Source organism: Tetrao urogallus (genome assembly GCF_951394365.1).
Source record: "Tetrao urogallus genome assembly, chromosome: 1".
NCBI lineage: Eukaryota > Metazoa > Chordata > Aves > Galliformes > Phasianidae > Tetrao > Tetrao urogallus.
This window is the reverse complement of record NC_136813.1, coordinates 527,678-539,834: the sequence shown is the minus strand read 5'-3', so window position 1 is coordinate 539,834 and position 12,157 is coordinate 527,678. Positions and strand designations below refer to the sequence as shown.

General features: G+C 64.5%; 2 protein-coding genes across 2 annotated transcripts in view; one reads left to right on the top strand and one right to left on the bottom strand.

Moving 5' to 3' along the window:
- The window catches only part of PGAP2 (post-GPI attachment to proteins 2), a gene marked incomplete at both ends in the record, with an annotated part of 29,250 nt that extends 24,126 nt beyond the window's left edge, over positions 1–5,124 (top strand). Inside the window, 2 exons of the mRNA XM_079535296.1 lie at positions 4,804–4,912; positions 4,994–5,124. Of these exons, the coding sequence (XP_079391422.1) occupies positions 4,804–4,912; positions 4,994–5,124 (240 nt within the window). The remainder of the gene's footprint in view (positions 1–4,803; positions 4,913–4,993) is intronic.
- Positions 5,125–8,015: 2,891 nt separating this feature from the next.
- Positions 8,016–8,591, bottom strand: RHOG (ras homolog family member G; the record flags this gene model as incomplete). The annotated part of the gene is made up of 1 exon (XM_079547116.1): positions 8,016–8,591. One exon carries the CDS (start codon positions 8,589–8,591, stop codon positions 8,016–8,018), a length of 576 nt encoding a protein of 191 aa, XP_079403242.1.
- Positions 8,592–12,157: the final 3,566 nt, after the last annotated feature.

Sequence of the window (12,157 nt, the reverse complement as noted above, 5' to 3'; positions counted from 1 at the left end):
GCTGTGAGCTGTGAGATGTGTGCTGTGTGCTGTGTGCTGTGCTGTGTGCTGTGTGCTGTGTGCTGTGTGCTGTGTGCTGTGCGCTGTGTGCTGTGTGCTGTGTGCTGTGTGCTGTGCTGTGTGCTGTGTGCTGTGTGCTGTGTGCTGTGTGCTGTGCTGTGTGCTGTGTGCTGTGTGCTGTGTGCTGTGTGCTGTGCTGTGTGCTGTGTGCTGTGTGCTGTGTGCTGTGCTTTGTGCTGTGCTGTGTGCTGTGTGCTGTGTGCTGTGTGCTGTGTGCTGTGTGCTGTGTGCTGTGTGCTGTGCTGTGTGCTGTGTGCTGTGTGCTGTGCTGTGTGCTGTGAGCTGTGTGCTGTGCGCTGTGAGCTGTGCTGTGTGCTGTGTGCTGTGTGCTGTGTGCTGTGTGCTGTGTGCTGTGAGCTGTGTGCTGTGTGCTGTGTGCTGTGTGCTGTGTGCTGTGTGCTGTGTGCTGTGCTGTGTGCTGTGTGCTGTGCTGTGTGCTGTGTGCTGTGTGCTGTGAGCTGTGAGATGTGTGCTGTGTGCTGTGTGCTGTGTGCTGTGCTGTGTGCTGTGCTGTGTGCTGTGCTGTGTGCTGTGTGCTGTGTGCTGTGTGCTGTGCTGTGTGCTGTGTGCTGTGTGCTGTGCTGTGAGCTGTGAGATGTGTGCTGTGTGCTGTGTGCTGTGCTGTGTGCTGTGTGCTGTGTGCTGTGTGCTGTGTGCTGTGTGCTGTGTGCTGTGCTGTGTGCTGTGTGCTGTGTGCTGTGTGCTGTGTGCTGTGCTGTGTGCTGTGCTGTGTGCTGTGTGCTGTGTGGTGTGCTGTGCTGTGCTGTGTGCTGTGTGCTGTGTGCTGTGCTGTGTGCTGTGCTGTGCTGTGTGCTGTGAGCTGTGTGCTGTGTGCTGTGCTGTGCTGTGTGCTGTGCTGTGTGCTGTGTGCTGTGTGCTGTGTGCTGTGCTGTGCTGTGTGCTGTGTGCTGTATGCTGTGTGCTGTGTGCTGTGCTGTGTGCTGTGTGCTGTGTGCTGTGTGCTGTGTGCTGTGTGCTGTATGCTGTGTGCTGTGCTGTGTGCTGTGCTGTGTGCTGTGTGCTGTGTGCTGTGTGCTGTGTGCTGTGCTGTGTGCTGTGTGCTGTGCTGTGTGCTGTGTGCTGTGCTGTGAGCTGTGAGATGTGTGCTGTGTGCTGTGTGCTGTGCTGTGTGCTGTGTGCTGTGTGCTGTGTGCTGTGTGCTGTGCTGTGTGCTGTGTGCTGTGTGCTGTGCTGTGTGCTGTGTGCTGTGTGCTGTGTGCTGTGTGCTGTGTGCTGTGCTGTGTGCTGTGTGCTGTGTGCTGTGTGCTGTGTGCTGTGCTGTGTGCTGTGTGCTGTGTGCTGTGCTGTGTGCTGTGTGCTGTGCTGTGCGCTGTGTGCTGTGTGCTGTGCTGTGCTGTGTGCTGTGCTGTGTGCTGTGTGCTGTGTGCTGTGCTGTGCTGTGTGCTGTGTGCTGTGTGCTGTGCTGTGTGCTGTGCTGTGTGCTGTGCTGTGTGCTGTGTGCTGTGTGCTGTGTGCTGTGTGCTGTGCTGTGTGCTGTGTGCTGTGTGCTGTGCTGTGTGCTGTGCTGTGTGCTGTGTGCTGTGTGGTGTGCTGTGCTGTGCTGTGTGCTGTGTGCTGTGTGCTGTGCTGTGTGCTGTGCTGTGCTGTGTGCTGTGAGCTGTGTGCTCTGTGCTGTGCTGTGCTGTGTGCTGTGCTGTGTGCTGTGTGCTGTGTGCTGTGCTGTGTGCTGTGCTGTGCTGTGTGCTGTGAGCTGTGTGCTCTGTGCTGTGCTGTGTGCTGTGTGCTGTGTGCTGTGTGCTGTGTGCTGTGCTGTGTGCTGTGCTGTGCTGTGTGCTGTGTGCTGTATGCTGTGCTGTGCTGTGTGCTGTGTGCTGTGCTGTGTGCTGTGTGCTGTGCGCTGTGTGCTGTGTGCTGTGTGCTGTGTGCTGTGTGCTGTGTGCTGTGTGCTGTGTGCTGTGCTGTGTGCTGTGCTGTGTGCTGTGTGCTGTGCTGTGTGCTGTGTGCTGTGCTGTGTGCTGCATCCTCCCCAACCCGCTGCTGAGCAGGGGAAGTTGCTGAGAGCTGCTGAGCGTCTCGGGGTTATTTTCGGGGAAGGTCTCCGGTGTGGGAAGCTGAGGCTGAGAACAGCCATTGCGCCGTGTGGCCGTCGTGCATCATCACGAGAGCTCCTGCGATGGGTGGGAAACTTCACTCCTTCCAGTTCCCCGGAAGGGCTGGGAGTTATTGGGAAACGCTTGAAGGATGGAGGTCACCGGCAGCGTGGCTTTGCGGTGTCAGGAGCAATCCTTCCTGCAGCTGCAGTGTGGGCTGCTGGGGGTCACCATCCCTGGGGGCGTTCAGCGCCGTGGCACTGAGGGCTGTGGGCAGTGCGGTGGGCTCAGGGATCTTGCAGGGCTTTGCCAGCCTTCATGGCTGTGATCCTATGAGGGGAAGGTCCTGTTTGGGGATCTTGCGATGAGGTCAAGCGGCTGGACAGCAGGGAAACCAGCTGGTGCCGTCGTTTTGGGTTTCAGCAGAGCTTTCGGTGCTGTTTCTCACAGCCATCCTTCAGGACAAAAGGCACAGCACAGCCGTCGTGCCACGGGTTGGAGCCGAGGGAGCAGCATTGGGGCCAGGAGGGTCAGCTGGGGTTGGGGTGGCGGGCAGAGCCCTGAGCTCAGGGGGTGCAGGACAGCACTCTGCTATAGGGCCAGGCTCTGGGGGGGCTGCGTGGGGCCGGGGTTGGGCTCAGCGACCCCCGTGGGTCTGTGCCAGCTCGGGATTTCCTACAACCCTGTGATAACCCTGGCAATCTGATCAGCTGTGCTGTCTGCCTCCGGGCCGCCTCTGCTGCTGCGTGGCCGAGCTGCGGTGCTGCAGGAGGGCTCTGCTGTGGGAGGGCATCCGCTCCCAGGCCGTGGCTTTCAGCAGAGCGTGTGTGTGTGACAGGAATTGGTCTTGCAAAAGCCTGACGTTCACTGGGGCCGGGGTTGCAACAGCCCTGCTGCGAGGGCAGGAAGGTGCTGGGGAACTCGCGATGGGGAAGTGCAGATGGTTTCCACTTGCAAGGTGGCAAATGGGGAGAAAAGGGAAAACAAAGCCTTGTGGATGTGGGGGGAAGGGAAAGGGGGTTTGGGGCAGGAGGGGAGGGGGAAACAGCGGTGAGAAGGCAGGGGGAATGGAGCTGGAGAGCCCCGGCTGCGTGCCGAGCACTGCGCGTGGGGCATGGCGTGGGGCACAGCCCTGCACCCAGCCTCCCAGCCCACTGCAGGGCACAGCACAGCACGGCTGCTGGTTTCACTTCTCATTCGCAAACATCTCCGTGCAGCTGCTGTCACTGCAGCCAAGCTGCACTGCTCACCCCATAGCTGTGGGGCTGCGGCCCCTGGGAAGCTGCTCCTGCTCCTTCCTGAGGGCTCGAGCCCTTTGCTGTCAGGATGCTGTAGCTGAGCTCAGCTCCATTCACGGTTATCAGCAGTGCAAGCACCGAGCCTGGCTCTGGGGTGGGTGCACCAGCAGTGTGTGCCGGGGGTCCCCCCCCCATTGCTCTGCAGATACTGCAGCACTCAGCACAGGGAGGCCAGCAGAGCAACACGTAGCTCCGAAAAGCCCGAGGCAGAGCAGCGGGGCTGAGCTGTGGCGTGGCCCCATTGCAGCTCTGTGGGGACTCTGAGCCCACATGGGGGTCCCACGGCGCCGCGGGGGAGGGTTGGGGTTTGGCACAGCCCCACGCAGCGCCGTGCAGCTGCAGCTCTGCTTCCTTCTCCCCCGGCTTCTGCTACTGACTCAGCTCCATGTGCACGGGGAAACGTGCTGCAGCACAAAGCCAACACACTGCGTGGTCAAATATAACGTGCTGCGGTCGGACCCACATCCGAACACTGCACTGTGGGGTGGTGTGAGAGCAGAGGGACGGGGCCTGGAGCCCCACTGCAGCCCCGGGGCTGCTTTCCCTGCAGCAAAACCTGGGCGAACCTTTGGGCTGAGGATGGGTGGTAGATGCAAATGGCTCACGAGGTGCTGCAACCCCATCGGGCTGTGCCTCAAGCACTGCAAGCAGCAGCAAGGCTGCACAGCTGGAGGGGGTGAGCCAGCAGCGTGCAGTGCTGCGATGCAGTGCAGCAAAGCGGTGTGGTGCTGCACGGTGCGGTGCTGCGTGCTGCCATGCAGTGGTGCAGGGTAAGGCTGCGTGGTGCCGTGCAGAACGGTGCAGCGCAGCACAGCGCCGTGGGTTGTGGTGCATTGCAGTGCAGCACGGTGCTGCATGGTGTGGTGCATTGCACTGTGGCAGCAGAGTGGCGCTGCGGTGCTGCAGGGGAGCAGTGAGGCAGGAGCAGTGCTGGCAGCCCATGGGGTGCGGATGTGTGGGGCTGAGCTCCCCCAGCCCCAGGTGCCCCACGAAACCGTGGGGCCGCCCTTCCTCTCTGGGTTTTCCTCTGCACCACAGCCTGTGTGTTGTGTGTGTGTGTGTGTGTGTGTGTGTGCCAGTGGGGTCATGGAAAGTGTGATGGGGCCATTTGTATTTTCCTAACTCTCAGCAGTCCCTGAAAATGGAGAGGTTTGCCTCACGTGAACCAGCAGACAGAGGGGGAAGTTCCCCTCCCACTCAGACACAGGCATGGCAGCCTGGTTGGGTTCGTGGGCGCCGTCCCCCCATCCCCGCTGTGCTCCTGCACTGTGGGTTTCCCACACCCACCCAGGCCGGGGGCTCTGGGCCCCATCGCCGTAGGGCTGGGGTTGGGGGGCGCAGCCCCCATCGGGACGGGCTGAGAGCTGAGCCGTGCCCTCGTTATTCTCTCCCAGGAGCGCAAATCCTACAAGTGGAAACAGCTGCTCTTCTTCATCACCTTCATCACCTTCTCCATTGCCGTCTGTGTCTATTTCCACCACAACTGGTACTGCAGACCTGGAGGTAAACAGGGGAGCAGCTGGGTGTGGGGCAGCAGCGGGGCCCCAGCGCTGCCCTCTGACCCGCTGTGCTTCCTCCCGACAGTGTACACCATCTTTGCTTTCCTGGAGTACGTGGTGGTCTTCTCCAACATGGCCTTCCACATGACGGCCTTCTGGGACTTCGGCAACAAGGAGCTGGTGGTGAGCTCGATGCTGGAGGACAAGCATTTCTAACTGAGCGCTCCCACGGTTTGTGCTGCCCCGTGGCGTGGGCCGGGGGCTGCAGTTGCCCCCATGCTGGGACCAGGAATGGGATTCGCTCCTCCTGGCTGCGCTCCAGTGCTCATCAGAGCTCTGTGTGCTGCTCTGTGCCCCCCGTGCCCTGGGCTGAGCTCTGCAGGTGGAACCTCACAGCCCGGGCACCAGGGACGCGAGGGCTGGCGATCGCTGCCTCTTTGCAGTGGGTTGGGCAGAGAAGTTGCTGCTTGTGGTGTTGGGCCCATTCCCTGCGTGCTGCTTTCACCCCCAGGCTGATGGGGTTTATTGGGGACCCTTCATCCAAATCCCTAAAAAGAATCTGTGGTCCAAAGGTGGCCAGCCTGCCCCACAGCTCTGGGACCGTGGGCACTTTGCTGCAGGGCTGGGTGCAGTGCTGGGCTGGGGGTCCCGTGTCCCCATCTATGTGTACCCCCCATCTCCCACCCAGGTGGGGCGCACAGCCCCTCCCTGCAGCGCCTTCTCCTGGCTTTGGAGGATGAAATAAAGCACTGAGGATTTTTGGGAGCTCTCTGCAGTCTCAGTGCCCATCGCTGCCCTTCTCCTCCCCCTACTGTGGGGTCTCTGCCCCCTTCCCCCCCCCCTGGGCTGCAGCGCCTGGAGCTGTCGATGCTGCCACCGTTTGGGGTCCCATGGGTGCAGCGCTGAGTTGCTGGAGCAGGGCAGCGGGGTGACACGGTGACCACGGATGGGCGGCACCCATTCCCTGCAGGACCCCGAGGCGGTTGTGGGGTCGGGGCCGGATGCAGGAGGTGGATCCGGCTTTGGGGTGGATGAGAGCTGATGGCTGCTCTCCCCACCTGGCCCCTGGGAGCCAACGCAGCTGCGGATGCCGCTGGGGTGGCCGTGGGACATCGGGGCTCCCCCGGTGCTGCCCACACCCCCTGACCTCATAGCGCGGGGAAGAGGAAGCCGTGAGCTCATCCCAGGGCAGGGCGCCGTCCTCGCCTTGTCCAACCCCCTTCCCCCCCCCCCCCCCCTCCATCCGTCCCCGCCGGCTGCCGGAGCGCTGCGTCACGGCCGTGCGCCCTTGGCACGGCCACCGAATGGGGACGGGATGGGGACGGGGCAGCGCTGCCCCTTGGTACCACCGCCCACACCACCCCCTGGGCCCCCCCGCGGACGGCTGCGGGGAACAAAAGGCGTTTGTGTGGGGCTGCGTCCGGCTGCGGGGCCGCACAAGGGGCTCCTGTGCACGGCTGACTCCGACCCGTTTGTGGGGGGCTGCAGCGCCCGGATCCTTCGTACCCCCCCCACGTCCCGGGGGGCTGTGATGGGGCTGCAATGCGGGCATCCATGGGGCTGCCAGGAGGGGCAGAGCACGAACTGTGGTGAAAGGGAACTGTGGGGAGGAGACCCTCCTGCAGACCGCAGCAGTCATCCCTGCAGTGTCCCCGTCCCCACGGCGTCCCTCCGTGCTCATCTCCTCCACTGTCCCCATCCCTGCGATGCCCCCCACTCCCCCCTCACCCCCCTCCCCCCAAGTCCTCACAGAGCACTTGGTGCTGCCCCAGTGTCACCCAGGGGTGCAGTGCCAGCTGGGTTCCCATCCCCCCATTTCCCATCCCCCCATCCCAGGGACCCCAGGACACAGAGCTGGCACTCGTGTCCCAGCAGCAGCTCCAAGGATGGGAGCAGACAGCAAAGCACAGAAGGCACAGGGCCGGAGGGGGGGGGGGGGGTCTTTATTGAAAGCAGCTCAAGGGGAACTGGGTGGGGGGAGCCTGGTGCCACGGGGGTCCTATGGGACAAACCACTCTGCAGCACTTTGAGGGGTGACAGCGGGGGGTGAGGGGGGTGGCAGTGGGTCCCCAAGGGGCTGGGGGTCCCCACAGGGCATGGGGCACAGTGGTGGTAGCAGTGGGTCCCCAAGGGGCTGGGGGAGCTCAGGCAGGAGCCGGGAGATTCGGCCCCATGGGGCAGCCCTGTCTCAGGAAGTGTTGCTCTGTGCCAGAGCTGGAGAGGGGTCACCCAAAAAGTGATCACTGACAGCCAAGGGGGGTGGGAGGGGATGGGATGGGGATGGGGATGGGGATGGGATGGGATGGGATGGGATGGGATGGGATGGGATGGGATGGGATGGGATGGGATGGGATGGGGATGGGGAGGGGATGGGGATGGGGATGGGGATGGGATGGGATGGGATGGGATGGGATGGGATGGGTTGGATGGGATGGGATGGGATGGGATGGGATGGGATGGGATGGGATGGGATGGGGTGGGGATGGTGATGAAGGGAACAGGAGGGAGCTCAGCTGGCCCCAGGCCAGCAGGCAGGTAGTGCAGTTGGGCTCTGTAGCACTGAAGCTCACAGCTTGGGGCTGGCCGAGTTTGGCCGTGCTGCACTCCATGGGAGGCAGAGAGCTCAGGGATGCTCAGAGCTGGCGAGGCTCAAAGCCAGAGATGCTGAGTGCCAGCAGTGCTCAGAGCCAGAGGTGTTCAGAGCCAGAGACTGACAGAGCCAGGGGTGCTCAGAGCTGGGACGTGCGGAGTTGGAGACGCTCAGCATGGGGGGCGCTCAGAGCTGCTGCGCGGCGATGCTGGGCTGCTCAGTGCCAGAGGTGCTCAGAGCTGGGGGTGCCGAGCAGCAGGGATGTTTGGGTGGGGATGCTCAGAGCTGGGGGAGCTCAGCAGAGGATGCTCAAAGCTGGGGGCGCTCGGAGCCGGGGCTTCTCAGGACCGGGGCTGTGGGGCTGCGGCCGCTCGGAGGCTGGGGGCGGTGGAGCCGGGCAGGGAGGCGTGGGGCCGAGCGCAGCCTGCAGGCTGATCCCAGAGCGGAGCAGCGGGGTTTCGGCTGCAGCCCCACATCGAGCCGCTGGTGTCCGTGGGCACGGCAGCCCCACGCCGCCCTACAGCAGCACGCAGGGCCGCTTGGCTTTGGCCGGCGCGGGGTTGAGCACGGCGCGCACCGCCTCGGTGAACACCTCCTTAATGCCCTCCTGCTGCAGCGCCGAGCACTCCAAATATTTGACGGCGCGGATCTGCCTGCACAAACTGAGACCCTGCTGGGTGCTGATGGGCGCCTGGTTCTGCTCCTTGAGCCGGCGCATGGTGTCGGGGTTCGTGCGCAGGTCCTTCTTGGTGCCCACCAGCAACACGGGCACGCTGGGGCAGTGGTGGCAAACCTCGGGGTACCACTTGTGCTTGACGTTCTCGTAGGAGGGAGGGCTGGCGATGGAGAAGCAGATGATGAAGACGTTGGTCTGGGGGTAGGAGAGCGTCCGCAGGCGGTCGTATTCCTCCTGCCCGGCCGTGTCCCACAGGTTGAGGTTTATAGTCCGCCCGTCCACCGTGTTCTGAGCGCTGTAGTTGTCGAAGACGGTGGGGATGTATTCCTTGGGGAAGGCGTTGGTGGTGTAGCAGATGAGCAGGCACGTCTTCCCCACGGCGCCGTCGCCCACCACCACGCATTTGATGCTCTGCATCGCTGCGCCGTCTGCCTCAGCGGCCTGCGGGGGGGGATGAGGTCAGGGCAGGGCTGGGGGGCAAAGCGCCACCGCCTGCAGCCCCCGGTGATCGGATGGGGAGTGGTGTGGGATCGTAGGATCACAGAGGGACGGAATGGCCCGGGTTGCACAGGAGCACGGCGCTCATCCAGCTCCAAGCCCTGCTGTGTGCAGGTCGCCAACCAGCAGCCCAGGCTGCCCAGAGCCACATCCAGCCTGGCCTTGAATGCCTGCAGGGATGGATGGGGCATCCACAGCCTCCTTGGGCAGCCTGGGAGCTTGGAGTTGTGCTGAGGGTCGTGGGGGGGCACAGGGCTCAGAGCTGTGGGGATGTGGGTAGTGGGGGGGGGGATCACAGCATCACAGAATGGTTTGGGATGGAAGGGAGCTCAAGGATCACGAAGCTCCAACCCCCCACCAATGCAGGGCCACCAACCTCCCCATCTCACAGCAGCCCAGGCTGCCCAGGGCCCCATCCAACCTGGCCTCCAACACCTCCAGGGATGGACGGGGCATCACAGCCTCTCTGGGCAGCTGTTCCAGCACCTCACCACTCTCTCTCTAAACAACTTCCCCCTGACATCCAACCTCCAGCTGCCCTCCCTCAACTCCAAACCATTTCCCCTTGTCCTGCTGCCATCTCCCCTTTCCATGAGTTGGATCTCAGGCCTTTTCCTCTCCACAGTTCCATCATCCTATGCAGCACAGGCTGCCCTGGGCAGCGTGCACAGGGATCGGGGCTGCCGCAGGACAGAGCTGCAGAGCCCCACGCTGTGCCGTAGCGCTGCTCTGTGTCTGCTCTGCTGAGGGGCTGGTGGGGCTGATGAGGTCGGTGAGCCAGGCGTAGTGCAGCTGTGGGGTGGGTGGGAGGGTCCCCAGAGGGACCGTGGGGTGCATGGGGCCCTCTTACATGGGGAAGTCACTCTTCCTCTTCCTGGGCTTCCTGCCCACAGGGTTGGTGCTGTGCCCCACGGTGCCGAGCCCTGTGTAGGGCTGCGGGTGCCATAGGAAGAGGAGCACGAGGCTGGGACGGGGCTGGAGAGCAGCAGTGGGGCTGGGGAGCAGCACTGTGTGGGGCTGGAGGAGCCGCTCAGGACAGGGGTGACCACAGGGCTCTGCTGTGTCCCGTGGCCGTCATGGAATCGTGCCATCCCCATCCCCGTCCCATCGCAGGAAAGGCCGTGGCTGAGTCAGGGCTGTGGGGGAGCGCAGTGGAAAGGCTCGTGGCCGTGAGCAAATCGTTGCCACAGGGAGAGGCGTCACTGAGGCAGCACCCACTGCGAGGATCCCCACGTGAGACCCCCGGCGCGGGCACGGGGCACGGAGCGAGCGCAGCGCGTCGCGTTTGTTTGTCCTCCCCGCCGCCGCACCTCGGAGGGGTACCGGGACACCACGGGTGGCGCTGGCTGCAGACACGGCACGAGGGGCTGACCGAGGGGGTCTCGATGCAGACAGAGGCGATGGCGCTGCTGCGTCCCAGCGGGGAGGGGGTGGAGCCACGAGGGATCCCGCATCAGAGGGGCTGCGCGTCGGTGCCCACCGTGCCACGGTCCCTGAGCAAACAGCGCCGGGACGCCGCACGGGCTCCACGTGCTGCTGCACCCTTGGCACACCCGGCGCCAGCGCTGTGCTACCTGTGTCCCATCTCCGTCCTCATTCCCGTCCCCATCCCCGTGTCCCCATCCCTGTGTCCCCGTGTCCCCATCCTCGCACAGTGCCGCTCTGTTCTCCCACGAGGGTTCCGGCCGCCCCCGCTGCCCCCCCCCCCCCCCCCCCCGGCCCCCTCCGCTCGTTTGACCCCTTCTGCCCCCGCTGGGATCAGGGCCGCGAGGAGCCCCACGGAGCATCCCGGAGTAACGCAGGGCACGGACGGCAGCGCCCCCCCCGCCCCGCTCCGGCCCCGGCCATTCCCAGCGGAGGCGATGGGGTGGGGGCTTCGGAAAGAACCTCCGTACGGGACCAAAAGGCAAAGCTCTGCCCCGCAGCCCGGCCTCAGCCCCGCGGGATCGCCCCTCCCCGGCCCCGCAAGAGGAGGGGAAGCGGAGGAGGAAGAGGAAGAGGAAGAGCCGCGGTCCCGCCGCGCTGGAGTGGGTGCGGGCGCGGGGCGCGAGGTGATTCATACCCCACCGCATCACCGGGGCGGGGGAGACGGCGCAGCTGTGGGGCCGAGCAGAAGAAAGGGGAAGCAAAACCTCCCCCGGCCGCTCACCCGGGCACTCCCCCCCTCCAAGCTGGGGCTTTCCGTGGGGCCGCGGGCCGCTCCGCTGGCACCGGCACGGCGAGCGTTACTGCGGCACGGCGCACCCCGCAGAGCGCATCCGACCCTGTGCGCCCCGCTCCGCGCCCTGTGCGTCACGCAGCTGCCCCACTTTTCCTGCGGTCCCCTCCAGCTTAGAGCTGGGGACACCAAACCGGACGCGGGGACCCAACGCACGACCTCGGGTGGCACCGATGGGACGCGCTGCGGGGGTCCCGCAGGCGGTGCGCTCCGGGCGGGGCTCCGTCCCCTCTGTCCCCGGGCCGAAGGAAACCCTCGCTGCGCACCCACCGGCTGCTCTGAGCCGGGCGATTTGGGTTTCCCTGCCGTGAGGCTGCGGGTCCGACTGGACCCTGTGCATCACCTTGGCAGCTCCGGGGCATTTGCCCCAGCAGCCCCATCGGGACCCTCAGCCCCAAACATGCACCGGGGGCACTTTGGAGATGCAGGGTAGGGAACAGTGGTGGGCTGTGATTTGCCCTTCTCAGATCACGGGGATGGAGATGGGGATGGAGGCAATGGGGTCTGGGAATGGGGATGGAGGTCCAGGTGGAGGTAAGGGAGAAGGAGGTGGTGGTGGAGGTGTGGAGATGGGGATGGGGTGGGAATGGGATGAGATGGGGATGGTGGAGATGGAGGTGGAGACGGAGGTACAGAGATGGGGATGGGAGTGGAGATGATGGAGGGGGAGATGATGGAAATGGGGATGAGTGTGGAGATGGGGATGGGATGAGGTGGGGATGGGAATGATGGAGGTGGAGGGATGGGGATGGAATGGGGGCAGCCCTTCAGGACACACGGGGGTCTTCAAGCAGGCAGCAGGACCTCACATAGCCCACATAGTGCACCAACCCTCCCTAAGTGAGAGGAAGAGGATGGAAGACCTGCAACGGAGCAAGACGGGGCTCCAGGACAGCAGCAGCGCCCTCAGCCTCAGCTCCCCCAATCTATGGGTACAACTGAGTGCGGCCCCCCCCATTCCCCTGCATCCCGGACCCACACGGGGGGCACCGGGGACGGCTTCTGCCGTGGGTCAGACGGACGCCCTTCTCCTGGCTCTGCTGCCCGCTCCCCCCATCAGACCCCGCCCTCACAGCCCACCCCGCGCCCCCCGCTCTCACCCCGGCTCATGGTGGGATGCACGGTGGGGGGGGGGGGGTCCTCCGCTCCGCTCCGCGCCGCTCCTCGCCGTTCGGTCCCTCCCGACCCCGACCGTTCCTCCCGCCGAGCCCGGCCCGCCCCCGCCGCTTCCTTCCTGCCTCGGCCCGGAGTGGGGGGGTGTTATAGG